This window comes from Impatiens glandulifera, chromosome 4 (genome assembly GCF_907164915.1).
Source record: "Impatiens glandulifera chromosome 4, dImpGla2.1, whole genome shotgun sequence".
Classification (NCBI taxonomy): domain Eukaryota; kingdom Viridiplantae; phylum Streptophyta; class Magnoliopsida; order Ericales; family Balsaminaceae; genus Impatiens; species Impatiens glandulifera.
Window position 1 is genome coordinate 761,831 of NC_061865.1, and position 18,126 is coordinate 779,956.

The 18,126-nt window shown below is 26.3% G+C and overlaps 3 protein-coding genes and 1 non-coding gene across 4 annotated transcripts; 3 read left to right on the forward strand and 1 right to left on the reverse strand.

Annotated features, from left to right (window-relative positions):
* Positions 1-208: 208 nt before the first annotated feature.
* Positions 209-289, forward strand: TRNAL-AAG. The gene has a single exon. It is a non-coding gene; the product is annotated as a tRNA-Leu (tRNA).
* Positions 290-1,495: 1,206 nt separating this feature from the next.
* On the forward strand, positions 1,496-5,323 carry LOC124936838 (phenylalanine--tRNA ligase, chloroplastic/mitochondrial-like). The gene is made up of 10 exons (XM_047477359.1): positions 1,496-1,807; positions 1,885-2,075; positions 2,417-2,623; positions 2,707-2,824; positions 3,466-3,542; positions 4,102-4,281; positions 4,413-4,457; positions 4,547-4,651; positions 4,855-4,968; positions 5,073-5,323. The coding sequence occupies exons 1-10, from the start codon at positions 1,573-1,575 to the stop codon at positions 5,121-5,123; spliced, it is 1,323 nt and encodes a 440-aa protein (XP_047333315.1). The 5' UTR covers positions 1,496-1,572; the 3' UTR covers positions 5,124-5,323.
* Positions 5,324-8,613: 3,290 nt separating this feature from the next.
* On the forward strand, positions 8,614-9,855 carry LOC124933727 (lactosylceramide 4-alpha-galactosyltransferase-like). The gene has a single exon (XM_047474164.1). It carries the CDS (start codon positions 8,614-8,616, stop codon positions 9,853-9,855), a length of 1,242 nt encoding a protein of 413 aa, XP_047330120.1.
* A 973-nt stretch (positions 9,856-10,828) lies between these two features.
* LOC124933728 lies at positions 10,829-11,224 on the reverse strand. The gene has a single exon (XM_047474165.1). The coding sequence runs from the start codon at positions 11,222-11,224 to the stop codon at positions 10,829-10,831; it is 396 nt and encodes a 131-aa protein (XP_047330121.1).
* Between the last annotated feature and the right edge of the window lie 6,902 nt (positions 11,225-18,126).

Sequence of the window (18,126 nt, forward strand, 5' to 3'; positions counted from 1 at the left end):
AGTATCTATTCAATGAGAGTTGGTGTTGTCAAACACATTGAGAACTTAAGAAATTTGGAGGCAATGTTTCAAGTAAAAGCTTATCTTCTATCTAGAAGTTTAGAGATTTGAAATATGTGGATTGAATTTGAGACAATTTCTTCAATTCATTTGGCCTATTTGTATGTAGATTAAACAAATAATTTGTATAAGAAAAGTTTTTCAACAAGTTGATATGGCCGAGTTGGTCTAAGGCGCCAGATTAAGGTTCTGGTCCGAAAGGGCGTGGGTTCAAATCCCACTGTCAACATATATTTTTTTTATTATTTAGAACACCATAAAAAATGAACATTTGTTTATGCAAATACAATAATGTAGATATAAAATAATAATAATATCTATAGTAAATTTAAGTTGATGTTTGGTTAAAAAATATTGTATATGCAATGAGTTAAAAAGTACAATTTATACTTCAAATGAGCACTTGGGATCCTCTACTCTTGAGTCTTGAGTATACATGCTCCTCGCAGAAAGAAAAGGGGACAATTCAGTAAAATATAATTTTTTTTTAATATTCAAAATATATGAGAAGGAACCCAAGAAACATGTGAGATTCGTAACAGAGGATTTCATCCCTTAAATAAGGTATAAAATTGTAAAAGTAAGACTAAGTATAAAATTGTCTACTTTCTATTCTTCATTTCTTAACCCCATTAATTTTTAATTTTTACTCTCTTATACATTTTTTGTTTTGAAAGGATGTAACGTGATTAAATAAAAAGGAAAAAAAAAAAAAGACAAATAGGTTATATTTAAATTCTTCTTATTTTAACCTAAGTTCTTAACTTTATTTTCTTTTATTTCTAGGTCAAATTATATTAAATACTTTAAATTAATTATAATTAATCTTTTAGTTAGATAGATTTTCAGCTTGGCCAATAATAGAATAAATTTATATTTTTAGAAGGTACCTAAATTTCTTATTAATCATCCACAACTTATAACCATATATAAAAAAATAATAAAATGGAAGGCTCTCAAATTATTCAAGTTCACTAATTTAATTGTAATTTTGTTATTATATATTTAATAATAGTAATAAAAATCTCATATACATATATATATTATTATGTTTAAAAATATTTATATGATATTTAATTATTTTTTATTAGTTTAAATAGAATTAATAAGAAATATTATTATAATTTATATAAATACAAAGGATACAATAGTTTTTTACTCTTTGTTTTTTTTTATTATTATTATTTTTTTATGTTACAAATAAACATAAAATTATAAAATTTATTTAATTTATATTTCTTTTATTATTTTAATTAAACACTAATAAAATATATAATTTATATATCTTATAAACACATAACTAATAACACAACATTAGTCTATAAAATGAATAATATTGTAAATAAAGTGAGAAGTCATATATCCTTATTAAGTATTAAAAACAAAATATAAAGTAAAAAAATATCATGACCTATAACCACAAAAATCTTAAAAGAGCGAATTTAGTGAAGAGTGTTTACGATTTGGCAAAGACGTGATATTGATTCTGCGGCTCAAGCAGGGAGGGCGGTTATGGCCTTCATCATCATGGCTCACTCATCCATCTTCTCTATCCCAAAACATTCTGGATCCTTCTTCCTTCACTGTAATGGCTTCAGAAGCTTCCCCGTTTCCATTCCTTTCTCTCGTTACTGTACCACATCCGCTTCTCTTTCCCCTCAATCTCACAAAATTCGCACTCAAAAGTGGAGACAACCTGTTGGAGCCGTCCTCGACCTTGGAGGAGGAGTCAAAATCGCTAGAGAAGGTAACTTCAGAACTTCTTTCATTCTCAATTTCAATTTGAACTGACTGTGTTCATCTTTGTAAACTGTTGTTTTACAGATGTTGTCAGGGATGATCCAACAAACAACGTACCTGATACAATTTTCTCCAAAATTGGAATGCAACTTCACAGGAGAGATCAGCATCCCCTAGGCATTCTTAAGAATGAAATTCATAGATATTTTGACTCTAAATATTCTAATCGATTTGACAAGTTTGATGACCTATCTCCTATTGTTTCCACTAAAGAGGTACACTGTCCAACAAGTTTACACTACAATCTGTAATGAATCCAGTTTTTTAGTGCTAAACCAACATGTTTATGATATTGCTACGTTTGGAATAGGGATAGCTACATTGATAGAATATTCAACTCAATTCTATAAAACCATTAGTTATGTTTGGATTATCATGCTTCACATTGATAATCTACAGTCTATAGATGTCAGTCTTTTCTATGTTTGTTTGATATAGGCTTTTTTTTTTGGAGAAACGTTGTTTGATGAAAAAGTGGATTATTTGGGTTAAATGACTAAAATATCATTTGTATTTATACTTTAGTTGATGATTTGATTGGGCAGTCTTCTTGCAGAACTTTGATAATGTATTGGTGCCTGAAGATCATGTGAGTAGAAGTTACAATGATACGTATTATGTAGATTCTCAAACTGTTCTAAGGTGCCATACGAGTGCACATCAAGCTGAACTGCTGAGGAAAGGGCACACTCATTTCCTTGTCACTGGTGATGTTTATCGTAGAGATTCTATTGATGCAACACACTACCCAGTATTTCATCAGGTTTATTAATAGCATCACGAACGTAAAAATGCTAGTCTTAGTAACTTATTTTCGTACCTATCTTAAGTTTGCCTTTAGTGCAGATGGAAGGGGTTCGTGTTTTCAGTCCTGCTGATTGGGAGGCATCTGGAATGGATGCCACCTCCTATGCAGCTGATGATTTGAAAACGTGTCTTGAGGGTCTGGCCCTACATTTATTTGGTATGAATTACTCAAGTCCTTGAATTGTTGCAGATAATTATATGAAGTTATTTAGTTTATTTGATTTGGTGAGAGGATAGAATGCTACTCTCCAATAGTTATTACTAAAAATGTTTGACCCATATAAGAGATTTATGTCTGATTAAGAATAGAATGAGAAATAGAAGGATGTGTACTACCTACTTTCAAATAATGAGCCTATTTGGAAACTAGTATTTTGTCACAATAACGATCTCATTGAAAACGCGAATTGAATGTTTTTAATTTTTCCGTTTAGTATAAATTTTTTTGGATCATAATCCAGATTGTAGTGTAATTTTTGTTGCTACATTTTGTATTCAAATCAGTTTCTTGATCATAATCCAAATTATAGTGTAATTTTTTGCAATGATCAAATTATTTTTGTATCTTGATTAGATTGTCTTTTAGATAATTGTAAATTTTACAAACAAAACTATTTTTTAAGATAATGATCAACATGAAAGAAATTTATTTGACAAAACAGACCAGTAATTGGTTCGTTTCAGTATGATGAAAGAACAAATATCATTTAAAAGAAATAAAGCAAAAGTATCTGCCTTTGCAACATTGGAGTATTCTTTATCCATCCCCTTTCAGCCTAATGGTTTTTAGCCTTTCAGGTGCTGTGGAAATGCGCTGGATTGACACTTATTTCCCATTTACAAATCCATCATTTGAACTTGAGATTTTTTTTCAGGTAAGTTAATTTGTCCACATGATATTATCTTATCCGTTGTAGATGCGAATAGAGGACTTATTAAGAACTGTACTGAAACTAGGAAGAAATTCTGAAGAAACAATATTGCCTCTTTTCGTTACTTTGTCACTTGGAATTACATGAATAGTTGAATACTATATTCACATATGTTGTTAACAGAAGCTATATGAATTTATCCCTCAGCCACTGATAAGTAGTCTAAGTTGAATTTTTGTACCATTGTACTTGCTATTGATGGTAAAATGATCAAAGACATAATATAGCTGAGATATGAAGAAAGGGTGTCCTAAATAAGGAAGAGGAATTTAATGTGGACATTGAGTTTTTCATGAATTATAAAGTTAGAAAACCCGCAAATGTTACAATTTCTGAGCATACCAACTTTTAACTTCAATTAACTGGGGAAAATGTAATGTTTGAAGATAATGGTACTGGAAATATCGTCATGATAATTTTTTTACAATTGTGATGTAATGTCATATATAAAGTTATCTTTAACCTGTAATGGAATCAATAATCCTTTGCTGTGCGTGTACAGGAGAAATGGTTGGAAGTTTTGGGTTGTGGGGTGACTGAACAAGAGATATTGAAGAGAGGCGGAAGAAACAATGAAGTTGCATGGGCTTTCGGACTTGGATTGGAGCGTTTGGCCATGGTCCTTTTTGACATACCAGATATTCGTCTTTTCTGGTCAACCGATGAGCGGTTTACTTCTCAAGTAATTCACTTTACAACTCTTGCTCTTATTCTTTGGTTACCTAATATTTGGTGTGACATTGTATTTTTGTTCTATGCAAAGTAAAACACTTATTATAAATAGATCACATCATTAATTATCTCTTGATGTAGTTTTCAAAAGGCCAGCTTGGAAAGAAGTTCAAACCATTTTCAAAGGTATGAATAGACTGTTTTATTTTTTTTTTTTTTTGTTTGCTTCATATTAAGCTTCCAGTAATTTCCACTGACAAATATTTCATTTGCAGTTTCCTCCTTGTTACAAGGACATGAGTTTCTGGATCAACGAGTCATTCACTGAAAACAATCTTTGTGAGATTGTTCGTGGAATCGCAGGAGATCTTGTGGAGGAGGTATCTATTTACCCTTGTTAGACTTAATCCAAATAACCCTTATTCAATTGGCAGTCACTTCATTAATCAAATCATCGACTAAAATACCCTTTATCATTTTCATAATATTTTAACTAATTAATAACTGTTTGTTGTACTTGTATATCCACCCTGAAAGCAAAGTGTGATTTATTTTTCAACTGTATTTGGTGGCTTATTTCCAGGTGCAGCTTATTGATAATTTTACAAACAAAAAGGGCATGACTAGTCACTGTTATAGGATAGCATACCGATCCATGGAACGTTCCCTAACAGATGAAGAAATTAATGATTTACAGGTACTTGGTTTTTCTTTTTCTACATATTCGTTTGCCTGTTGGTAGTTACATAAGAGAAGACGCAACACTTATAATTAATGTATTCCGGTTTTCATTGGTTGTAGTGGAATGTAAGGGAGCAGGTGGAGAACAAATTGAACGTTGTCTTGAGATGAGATTCATGGTAATTTCTAATTTCACTTGTTTATTTATTTTGAGATACGAATTAGCTGAGAAGCCGTTGATTTCGTGTGTCAATTTTTGGATCTATACTTACAGCAAAGAATAATACACAATTGAACCATTCCTTGTTTTCTCTTTGTTTTATTTAGATTATGAGATTATTGATAAATACGAATAGAGTTATCCCGCCTCATTGAAAATTTTCCTTTCGGAGTCATGATTTGAGTGGCTACTAGTAGTTTGTGTTTTGAGGTCAGGCTCGGTTTGGAACACTTACAATTTATGTTTTTGTTTTCGATGATAATTTTTTAATTTAGATCTTTTTCTATATTTCCCTTTTTACCCCTCTACATTATTTTGTTATATATATCCAAAGGGTAAATGGGTAATTCCCAAAAATAATATACCCATGTTCATTTGTTTTTGGAGCCACAACTAGCATATTAGTTATTACATTTTACTAACCTATCATTAATTGTTAGTTAAAATTTAAAAATCACATCAATTTATAAACTATATTCAATCATTATCTATATTCCAAATATGAGAAAATATATTGTATGATAATGCTCAAAACTTTCTTTCTCTCTTTTATATATATATGAAAAGTGTTTAGCATTTCATATTATTCAGAATTCTTGACAAATAAATGAAAAAAAAAAAAACATTTTTAGGAAACAATACTAATAAAAAATAGAAGAAGAAAAAAGGAAAGAGGTGAACATATCAAGCTTTTACCTCATCAACTAAGTCGCCACCATAAGAAGAGGCATTCGCAACAAAGCTTGGTTCTGTCTCGGCCATCTGATCATCTTCATGTTGTTGTTCTTGATCAGCATCATCCGCCTCGGAATTATTATTATTGTTGTTCACTGCGGCTGCAACACCATTACTCTCGAAATTACTTCCCCCTTCATGCATAGCGAATCTTTTCCTTAACGTATTTAGGTTTGATTCAAATATCTCTTCATCCTTCTTCTTCTCCATGGTGCTACTACTGCTCATGGGCATGACATTGGACAATTTCATTTCATCTTCAAACGATAAGTTATCTGAATTCATTGTACTCGAGATTTGATGTACGTATACGGGTTCTTCTTCGACGACCTTCTGAAGAAGTGAATCGTCCCAATCTTCGTAAACCACAATCTTGTTGTTGGTTTTCCATGTGTTTAGAATCCTGTCTGATCCTGGTTGCCATATAACATCCTTACTAGATTCTCCTTTTAGTATGAACTTGTACTGGATAGTTTCATCAATTGGTATGTCCTGTTTGACAGACAAACAAGATCATGATCATGGATTCGTGATCAATTAACAAAACTCAAGATCATAGGTAGCTCACCATATCAATAGTCCAAACATGTCCTTCAGACCATTCGAGTGGCACTGCAATTTGAGTATTCCAACAACCAATCATGGGGCTATCCCCAACTAAGTAGAATTGCTGGCCAAACAAGCATTCTCTCTGCAACTGGAATCTAACATGAACAGTTGCCATGATCCGACCTAATCAAGTTACTAAAGAGAATTAGAGAAGATCAAGTTACTAATTAGGTTATAATTGATTCATTAGTACCTTGAACTTCAAAGTGTTCATCATGAAAATTCATCTGCAAACAATCAAACATGCTGGTATTCAATAAATTGAAATGTAAATAAAATGATTGGAGATCTACCTGGAGATGATCTGAAGAAGAAAAACGAGAAGCTGAGATCATCGGGAGAAGAGCGATTGGCCTCCTCTTCTGGCGAAGAGAGACCAGAGGAGAAAACCGACGAAGAACATGAATTCTGTCGGCCTGCGAACCAATATTATCGCTGCTGCTGCGAATGGAGACCACAATCGCCTTGAACGCTGAGCTCGTTACGGTTTCCATAGAAAGAAGCGAATGGTAACAGAAGAAGAAAATCGATCAGAGCATGATTATGATTGTGATATAGATACAGTATATATAAATGGAAAGATGGATTTGAAGAAGAAGAAGAAGATAGAAGATAGTGAAAGAAAGAAGTATTTATATAGAGATGAATTATGAATGATGAGTTTTGGAAATGAATGATCGTCGTCCTCCCTCACTCCTCATAGTAAGGAGATTTGAATTTCAATCCACAGTTGAGCTTTTCTAACGTTTCCCTTTTGACCCTCAAACCAATTTCTACTCCCAAATTAGCATGTAATTCAACTTCCCCTAACAACTTTTTGAATTTCTGTCAAAATCAAACAAATTGTTATTTAATTATATTTATTATTTTAAATCGGGGTAGAGATACAAATATCATTCTTGTCTCGTTCCGGTCAACTAAAATATCGATGATTATATTTGTTATCTTATCCACAATGTCACATAAAATTAATGAATAAATTTATTTAGTAATATCATAAGTGTCTCATTAACTAGGTACAATCTCATGCTTATGATAAGTATAGTTAGGTGTGCATATTTAGCGGATTAATCCGAAATTCGATTTGAATCCGAAATACTAATTTGGATCAGTTATTTCAGATTAGACTGAGTTCTTATTGAATTAAATTCATATTATATTAGGATTATTCAAATAAAAATACATTTTTCAATTTGTATTTTTAAATTGTATCTCATCCTAATATAATTTTTTTTAGTAAGTAACTATCATATTTTAATTTATTAATTAAAATATTTGAAATTGTCAAATTAGATATTTTAACAAAAATAAATAAATATTAATATAAATAAATAAATTTAATTATAATAAGATGTATTATCAACTATAAATTTTGTTATGTTAAGAGATTTATAAAAAAAAATTAAACATATTAAATATTAATGAGTAGAATAAAAGAAATGTAAATTTATTCAATCCTATTAAAAAAATTGTAAAATTATATTATTCAAACTATATATAATCAAATATAATGAATTAAATTACCGAATTAAATTACCGATTAAATAAATAGAATTTCAATTTAATATGGTGCAAAGTTAACCGTTCAAACCTTATGAGTTCAAAAAAACAGGTTTTGATATGGGCTGGATTGTCGAGGGTCCCAATTTCCCATGATATGCCAACACTTCTCAAGAACTTCCTAAAGTTTGTTTTTATTTTTTTATTTTTTTTTATTTTTTTGATTGATAGCTAAGTTTCACATTATTTTTTAAATGAAATATATTTGATAAAAAAAAATAGAAAACCCACGTTTGATTGTTTTGTCTACTAATTGCTTAGGTAGACATGGAATCTAAAATAAAATGACATTAATGGGGAGTTTAAGTAGTCCACTACGTACGCACTAGTTAGGCAAGATTATGAATAATAATATAAAATCCCAAGAGCCATATTTTAATTAAAAATTTCCCAAGAGCATGAGCACCTCAATAAAAGGAGAAACAACAACTTAATTATGAATATACCTAACCTAACACAAACCTAAGTTCAATCCACACATATCTCATGTACATTTTTCCTAGCTAAAACCTTTCTTAATTTCTCCGACCAACAACAATGTCTGAATCAAATATTTGGATCACTTCCACCAAATCTCCATTCTTTTCCACCGTCTCGTTCGTTGTTGTTTTCCTCGTCGTCCTATTCGTAAACACCTTCTCCTCTAAACTATCGCTTTCCTCGTTCGTTCATCGAAATAGCTCGAGCTACCATTTGGTTCTTCCTCGTAGTAAAACTAATTATTCTACACCTATCATTGAAGACAACTTTCCTTGTATCGAACCAATTCAATTGCATTCTAATTTAGGAAAGTTTACTAGGAATCGTACGTCGAACAAGGTTGATATTGATCATCATATCGAGTTGTTGAATTCCATCAACTTAAACGGAAGCGAGTTTGAGTTTAGGGTGAAGGAATTTCTTAGCCAAAATGAATGCATGGCTCAATTCTTCATGATATGGATATCCCCGGCTTGTTTATTCAAGAGAAGGGCTTTTTTGGCAATGGAAAGTGTCTTCAACTCCCATCCTCGAGGTTGTTTAGTGATCTTGTCTAAATCGATGGACACACAAAATGGATCCCAGATTTTGAAACCTATAGTTGATCATGGCTACAAGGTTTTAGCCGTCGAACCGAATCTGACGTTCTTGTTCAAAGATACTCCGGCCGAGACTTGGCTCAACGCCATCAAGACCGGGCTAATTGACCCGGGTAAGATCTCGTTGGTTCAAAACCTCTCTAACCTTATGAGGCTAGCCGTCTTGTACAAGTATGGAGGTGTGTATATAGATACGGATTTCATCGTCCTAAGGAACTTCTCAAATCTTAGGAATGCAATCGGAGCTCAAGGTATTGATGAATTTGGTAATTGGACAAGACTTAACAATGCGGTTCTAGTATTCGACAAGAACCATGAGCTCGTGTACAAGTTCATGGAGGAATTTGCAAACAACTTCAACGGTAACATTTGGGGGTTCAACGGCCCTTATTTAGTTTCGAGAGTTGTCGAGAAGGAGGGAAATAATTACTCGGAGATCAAACTTAGAATCTTACCACCTAGAGTAGTTTATCCGGTAAATTGGATAGACGTTGCAAGCTATTTCGAGAAACCTAGAAACGTAACACATTTAAAATGGATGGACGAGGAAGTATTAGAACTAAACCGTGAAGCTTATGGGGTGCATTTATGGAATAAAAAAAGTGGTAAGTTGATAATTGAAGTAGGAAGCATACTATACCGGTTAATCTCAAGTCATTGTATTATATGTCAATTGCACGAAAGAAGTGAGAATGACTAAATTGCCCTTTTTTTTGGTTTTTTATTGTAAATTGTTTAATATAATTTTATTATCTTTTTCTAACATTATTATTTTTCAAATAATTGTGTCAAATTCAATTTAACATATATAACAAGTTTCATTGTGATACTTTTGTAAGACTAGTTCTTTTCTTTATATAAGTATTTTTTTACCTTTTACTTAATTTTAAAATCTAATTATTTTTTCTTTTCTTAAACTTGATAATAAGGTGAACCACAAGATTTAAAATCTTGTAAACTTATGACTTTTTTATAATTTTGTTAATTCTTTTAGTGTAGGCTTAAATAGGTGTAAAAGAGTCTAGCCGAACTCAATTTACATTATATATACTTAATCGAGTACTCTTGCTCGTTAACAATTCAAGATACTCTAGCTCGAACTTAAAAATTAAAATTTATTAATTAAAATTACATATTTTATATGAAGTCGATTTATCATACGTCTGAAATGTGGAAGATTAAACATCTATAATATAGAGAATACAATACCATAAAAGAGGAAGATGGACTTTTAGGGTTTTTATTATATATATTATATATATATATAATATAAATATAAATATAAAATGATAATATTTATTAAAAGACACTACTCAAAATAGAAATATAAAACTCGAATACAAAATCGAGTTACCCGATCTTGTTTAAATCGAGTTGGAGTTCAAATCAAACACAACCTTTGCTTAAAAAAAAATATTCAATCTTTGAATTTATTAAGTATAATTTAACAATTACCTCTATATATAAATTACTATTTTCAACAAAGAAAACATTAGTTTGACCAAATTTTATATTTCCATATTTTCAAAACTCTGATATTATCATTTTGTAAACATAAAACTAATTAATGACTATATATACTTCATTAAAATTACATATTCTTTTAATTTTTTAAATCTAATAATTAATTATATAATCCAATCATTTATATATATAAATATATAATTAAAAATTCATTTACCACCAGCAGCCGAAGCAGTAGAAGAATTCAAGAACTCAATACAGTCATCAATGGCTTCCTCCCTATGAGAATCCACACCAACCGGACCGGAGAATCTTGCCTTCGCCGTCGCCGTCGCCGACGACGACCTGACCTTCCTGGACGATTTCTTAGACATAGAAGATAATCGCAGAGCCTTCGCCACCACAGCCCTAATTCGCCGCAGTAATCCCAACGTACCACCTGAAATTCCTCTTATCCCGCTCACCGTTACTTTTAACCTTTTCTTTTCCCGGCGAAATCGACCGCCGCCAATAACGTCGTTATGTGACGCCGCCGCTGTCGCCGCCGTAGATTTTCCGACGGAATCGACGTCGCTGCCGTTGAAACTCACTTTTCTCCTGCTCATCTCGCCGCCGGCCAATTATCCCCAATTTCTCTTCTTTCTCCTTACTTATATTTAATATTATTATAAATATATAGAGAGATAAAAAGAAGTGTATGGTTGAGGAGAGAGAGAGGGTAGTTGGTGAAGAAGTAGGAGTCATTAAATATTAAATAGTGAAGAATTTATTTCTTTAGCCATAAATGATTTTGAAGTTTATCTTGAAGATTTTAAAATGTTTTGATTTTTTTTTTTAATTTTAATTTTGTTTCTATCTTAAAATATAATATTTTACAAATAATATTATACAAATAATATTATAACTGTATTGTAATAATAACTACAATTTTAAGTATAATTTTATTTTATACCAAAATGGTAGAGACTAATACTAAACAATCATTTTAAGAGAGGATTAAAGATTGTTTTGACTAAACAAAATTAAATATATAAAGAAAAACAAAAATTCAAACAAAAAAGTTTATAATAATATTTAAAAATATATATAAGTGAATTTTAAAGAATGTGTAATATACAAGATAAATTAGTGACATTAATTTTTTATTTATTTATAAATGTTAAGTAAATAATAAGTTAACGGTATTTAAAAATTGTTAAGATAAAATTTCATTTAAAAAAAAAATATTTGAAATTGCCAATTGCTTTAATTTGACAATTTGGTTTTTATGGTTTTTTTTATACTAAAATTCTACATATAATTACTCATTTTATTTATTTAAATACTAAAAATGTTCTTTATTTAATTATATAAAATTAATTTATTTAAAAAAAATTAACTTTTAACCATAAAAAACTGGTTTTAAAAAAATCATCAAACATAATTTTTTTTTGAGAAAAATAAAGAAAAACAAAACCTAAATAACAAAAGATCAAACAAGCCCTAGTGTTATTGAATATAATTTTATAAATATAAAAAAATATGATATTTAAGAAATGAAATTTGAGGAAAATATCTAATATAAACCCAACAAGCTTAAAAAGGGAAATTTTAGCAGATGAACCCTAAAAATAGGGTGAAACGAGAAAAGTGAGAGGGAATAATTTAAATAACATTGGTGATCCTCTTTTTTTAAAATGACAATTGTACCCTTACGTAACGCAATTCCAGTTGCGTGACGCAACCGGATTTTTTTTTTTTTTTTTTTTTCAAATTTTTTTTTTCGTCTCCCGATTGCGTACCGCAACTGGGGCATTTTCGTCTAAAAATTTTCATAATTTTTTGAAAAATAAAAAAATAAAAAATTGCGTCACTCAACCTGAGGATGCGTGACGCAATAGGGACATTTTCGTTAAGAAAAAAATGGGATCACCAGCGCTATTTAATTTATTCACTCTCACCAAACACAATTCACTCTGTTTTTAGGGTCATTTGCTCAAATTTCCCATTAAGAATTGATTAGTTTCTCTTATAATTTCATGACGTTTTAATATAATTAAGGAAAGAAAGATTTTCCAATTTAAATTTGTTTTTAAATGTTTGACTTTAGGACCATTTTGTTAAGAAATTATGGTTGTTTTTGCTGACTCTTTTTATTTCTTCTTCTGACTTGTAATTAATTTGGTTGTATATTTATATACACAAGTTTGATTTATTGGATTTAAATAAATTTGTTAAATTTAAAAAAAAATGGTTTAATATTCAAATCTTCTTAATATTTATGTCACCTCTTCAATTTATTTATTTACTTTTGTATCAAAGTTATGTATTTGTAGACAATTTATTTATTTACATTAGTGCACTACAAAGATGAAGATTTGAAAAAGTGATCTCTCCAAAGTGTTAAGAAAACCTAACTCGTTTGCATTTCTTCAATGAATTGTAAGTTACATAAATATTACATGTAATATGACCATTATTAATGTAATATTTACATAATTCACTAATAGGTTAATGTTTTTTTTAAGGCATTGAAAACTAGCATTAATCTCCATCATCATAACTTTAACATCATTATTTAAACACTAATTTTGTAATCAAGTTCAAGAATAAAAAAAATATTGGTATTACTAAGTATTTAGTGTACTAATATTTCATTATTAATTTTGAAAAACAAGCATGAAGAAATTTTTTAGTTTGATTTGAACAATTCTTTGTAAAAATAGATAAAAGAAACAAAATCTTTCTCATCAAATTTTTAAGAAGAAAATCAAACGCTTAAAAAAGGGATTAATGATAAACAAATTCGATTATTCTTTTTTAAATAATAGAATCGTGAATTTATCCACTTTGCTTGTGATCTTAAAAATTGGTGAAAAAAAAACATAAAAAATAATACATATTAAGTTATGATATAAATTTGTATGAATTGTTGATTTTGTCAGTAATATATGATGACAAATATATATAAAATAAAATTTAAAAAACTCGGAACACTTTCTTAAAAAAAAACTTTCAATTTGGAAACGCTTGTAGGTTTAGAATTAGGTTTCAATCAGAAATCTAGAAAACTTTTAATATCAACCATAGTGTTAGATAAGATATAAAATATGTTTAGAATTAGTTTATGCATCTCATTTTAATCTATTATTTATTTTTATTATTCAATTAAATATATTACATCCCCACTCATTTTTTATATTTAAAAAATATTAAATATCTAAATATTTTCTTATGAAATTTATTATTATTGACATTTCATTAAAATTGAGATACATACATTTTTGTCTTTATTAATATTTTTCAATTAAACTTTATGAGGGTCAAATTAGACTTGTTTTTGTTTTTATATAGTTCCTCTTATCTATTGTTATGTAAGTCTTAAGGTGATGACCATCAAAATAAAATTTTAAATATAATTATATTTAATGAATCTTAATAAATTACATATCTTAATTTGATTCATAGATCTTAATTTTAAATATAACTAGATAATATTTTAAATGAAAATATTATTTTTCTAAACATATATTTAAAATATGATTTTCTTTTTATTAAATTAAATGAGGTCTATTGATAAATTAGTTTAATTAGAACATTTTATATTTTTTTTCAATTCTTAGTATATATAATAAGTATATTATCTGTTTTGAAAATGTGAAAATTATTCTATTAAATAAATTTTAAAAAAAATGATACTAATTGAAAGAGAAGCACAAGGGTGAAATAGATTTTCGAATTTAAAAATATTAAATATTTAAATATGTTATTTTTAAATATTTTTATTATTGTTATTTGAAATTATTTTTGGAATTTTATAAAAAAATATATATACTATGTTTGAGGAAAAAATAAGTTATTTGAATTTTTTATTTTTCATATTATATCATTTTATCTTAAGAATGTATTTTTTTAGTTGATAAAATGAATAATTTGATTATTAAAATGATAATAATGATGGGATAGAAATTTTTTTTTATAAAAAATTAAATAAAATCCAAAAAAAAACTTATATCAAACAAGGTTGTGGTATTGACCATACAAATTTAATTACATTTTAATTTGATTAATTTATTTTTAAAAGAAAACATTATTTTTCTTAATATATATTTACAATATATTTTTTATTATTATACATATTTATGTTTAAATTAAATGAGACATTTATATAAATTATAAAAAAAATTAATGTTAGTATATAATATAATAAATATATTATTTTATTGATAAATTTTAAAAATTATTATAAACTAATTTTAAAATATAAAATTTTTATTTAGAGAAATAGAAACCAAAACATAATTAGGGTGAAATAGATTTTGAAAACTTAATTAGTTTTCAACTAATATATGATTAATATCAAGTTCATCTAATTATTTTTTAATGGATTATCTCTTTCATTAAAAAAAATAATGCTTTATAATATTCATTCTTAAAGTTTTATTTTTTTTATTTTTAATATATATATGAACCTTCTAAAAAATAATTAATTAATATTATAATAAAAAAAATAATAATAAATTAAAATATAGAGAAAATATAGAGAAAATATTAAATTATATTAATAAAAATAAATATTATATTAATTTAAAATTGTATATATTATATAAAATCAATATATATATTCAATACTATTGGTTTTCATTTAAAATACTATTGGTTTTCATTTAAATTATTATAAACTAATTTTAAAATATAAAATTTTTATTTAGAGAAATAGAAACCAAAACATAATTAGGGTGAAATAGATTTTGAAAACTTAATTAGTTTTCAACTAATATATGATTAATATCAAGTTCATCTAATTATTTTTTAATGGATTATCTCTTTCATTAAAAAAAATAATGCTTTATAATATTCATTCTTAAAGTTTTATTTTTTTTATTTTTAATATATATATGAACCTTCTAAAAAATAATTAATTAATATTATAATAAAAAAAATAATAATAAATTAAAATATAGAGAAAATATTAAATTATATTAATAAAAATAAATATTATATTAATTTAAAATTGTATATATTATATAAAATCAATATATATATTCAATACTATTGGTTTTCATTTAAAATGTTAAGGACATAAAAAAAAGCATTTAGAGAAAGTTCATTGATTAAACAAGATTCGGATATCGAAAATGCATAATATGAAACTCACATTTTATTGAAATTACTAACAAGTATAATTAAAAAAAAATGGTAATTAAAGTTTTAAATAAATTAAATATTACTTTTATAACTATAATTTACATTTTTTTATTAATTCTATACTAATTATAAAGATAAAACTCATAAGAAAGGATAAGAGACATCGAATTAAATCTGAAAACATAAAATTAATTAATAAAAACATATCTAATAAATTTTTTTACTACACAAATACTCAATTTCTCATTGTGAAATTGAGTTAAATTTATTTTTCATAAAAACTATCCCAAGTAAAAAGGACATTCATAAAATTTTAGAACTATTTTTCATAAATGAAAGGCAACATAATGAATCAAGACATTAGAAATGTGGCATGAGAAATAACCTCAAGAAAAATCACATATCATGGGGCTAATACATCAAGCATCTTCAATTTAGCACCAATATCTATGTTTTCAAATGATTATTTTTTCAAATCACTCAAATTCATTTGATGCATTACCATATCATATAATGTAAAACTACCCAACAAGTATTTGCAAATAATAGAAAGATTGTGAATCAAAATTTTGAAATCACTCCAGAACAAAAGAATTATCTTAACGTGCTTCTAACACAGATTGAATCACTAAAGAACAGTCAACATGTGATATTGAAATCAGAGATAGAAACTGAGAATAAATTAACTGAGTTGATCAAATACTAATAAAAATGGGTAACATAGCTTAAAAGAAATAACATTTTACAATAGTTCTCAAGAAAATTGAAATCATTGTTCTTAATTCTCAAACCCAAAAAAAGAAATATCAAGTAAACCGGCACTATCATTTACATAATTGCACCCAAGATATTACTTGGGTACATGAAAACCCTCACTCTATCACCCTGCATTTTAATGATAAAATCAAATCATCAATACAAATCACATTTTGTATATAGAAAACAGATGCGATTATTGTATCAAAGACTTACCATAGATTTAGGGGAAGGTTGGATTTGAACTTAGCACGAACAACACCGCTGTTTCCATGAGGCCTTGAAACCTTTCCCCAAATGCAATGGCAATGAGATCCGTTCTTCTTCACCTTGTAGATGTAAGCCATACGCTTTCCCTAATACCATGATACTTCTTCCTTTGTGTTATAAATAATTATTTTAATAATTTTATTTTAGTTTTTGATAATAATGTAGCAAATATTTAAATTTTTATGTTTTTTTCTTAAATAATATATTTAAATATATATTAATTAATTTATTTGTTATCTTATTATATTATTTAAAAAAAATAAAATTAACAGAAAATATTATAAAGAAACAAAAATATCGATTTATTTATAGTTTAAAAATATTATAATATTGTAAAATATATATTATTAAACTAAATTTTTATAAAATTTATATTTTAGTTTTTAAAAATATTTATTTAACATATATTGGAAAGTTTTAAAAAATTATAAATAGGTTTTTTAATATTTAAAAGAATATAAAATAACTATAATAATAATATCAATCTATTTATTTAAATATAATAATTATTAAACTAATTTTTTATAAATTTATATTTTACTTTTTTTTATAATATTAACAAAATTAATTATCAACTTTCTAATATATTTTAATTCTAAATAATTTATTATTAAACTAAAACTTTATAAAACTTATATTTTAGTTTATATATTATTGATAAAAAATAAAAGTTAAATTTTAATATTTAAATTATTATAAATAACTATAATAATATTTATAATAATTATGTAAAATATATAATTAGATTTTATAATAAGTTAATTTATTATTTGTTTTTATTATTACACTATTATATTTAAATAAATTTTTAATTTTAGGTTTTATGTATTAAGATTATTTTTTTTAATAAAATTATTTTATATAATTATTTGAGAATTAGAAAAGAAAATAAAATATATTTGTTTATAAATATATTATGAAATAAAGAATATAACTAAAGTTTATAAAATTTATATTAGTTTTTTATAATATTAATTAAAAAGAAATCAATTTTTTAATTATTATAAATAACTATAATAATATCAATGTTATAACATTTTTATAAAATTTATTTTTATTAAAATTTATTTTAATTATTTTTATATAAACATTGATAATTGATAATAAGTTATTTTATTAATTTTATATTATATTAAAATAATTAATTAAATATTATAAAAGTTTTATAAAAATATGAAAGACTAAAAATAATTTATTTTAAATAAATTTAAGGCTTTAGAATATATATTAGAAAAAAATAATTTTTTCAAAATTTAAAATTTTATAAATAATTATAATATTAAAATGATATAATGTTGAAGGGTATCTAATTTTGTTCTTAAATGTATAATCATTTAAATTTTGGTTACTATGC

Coding starts and splice junctions, on each gene's coding strand:
- LOC124933728 (XM_047474165.1), bottom strand. CDS start 11,224: ATGAGCAGGAGAAAAGTGAGTTTCAACGGCAGCGACGTCGATTCCGTC.
- LOC124933727 (XM_047474164.1), top strand. CDS start 8,614: ATGTCTGAATCAAATATTTGGATCACTTCCACCAAATCTCCATTCTTT.
- LOC124936838 (XM_047477359.1), top strand. CDS start 1,573: ATGGCCTTCATCATCATGGCTCACTCATCCATCTTCTCTATCCCAAAA. Junction 2,076..2,416: donor CTATTGTTTCCACTAAAGAG/GTACACTGTCCA, acceptor GTCTTCTTGCAG/AACTTTGATAATGTATTGGT. Junction 3,543..4,101: donor AACTTGAGATTTTTTTTCAG/GTAAGTTAATTT, acceptor GTGCGTGTACAG/GAGAAATGGTTGGAAGTTTT.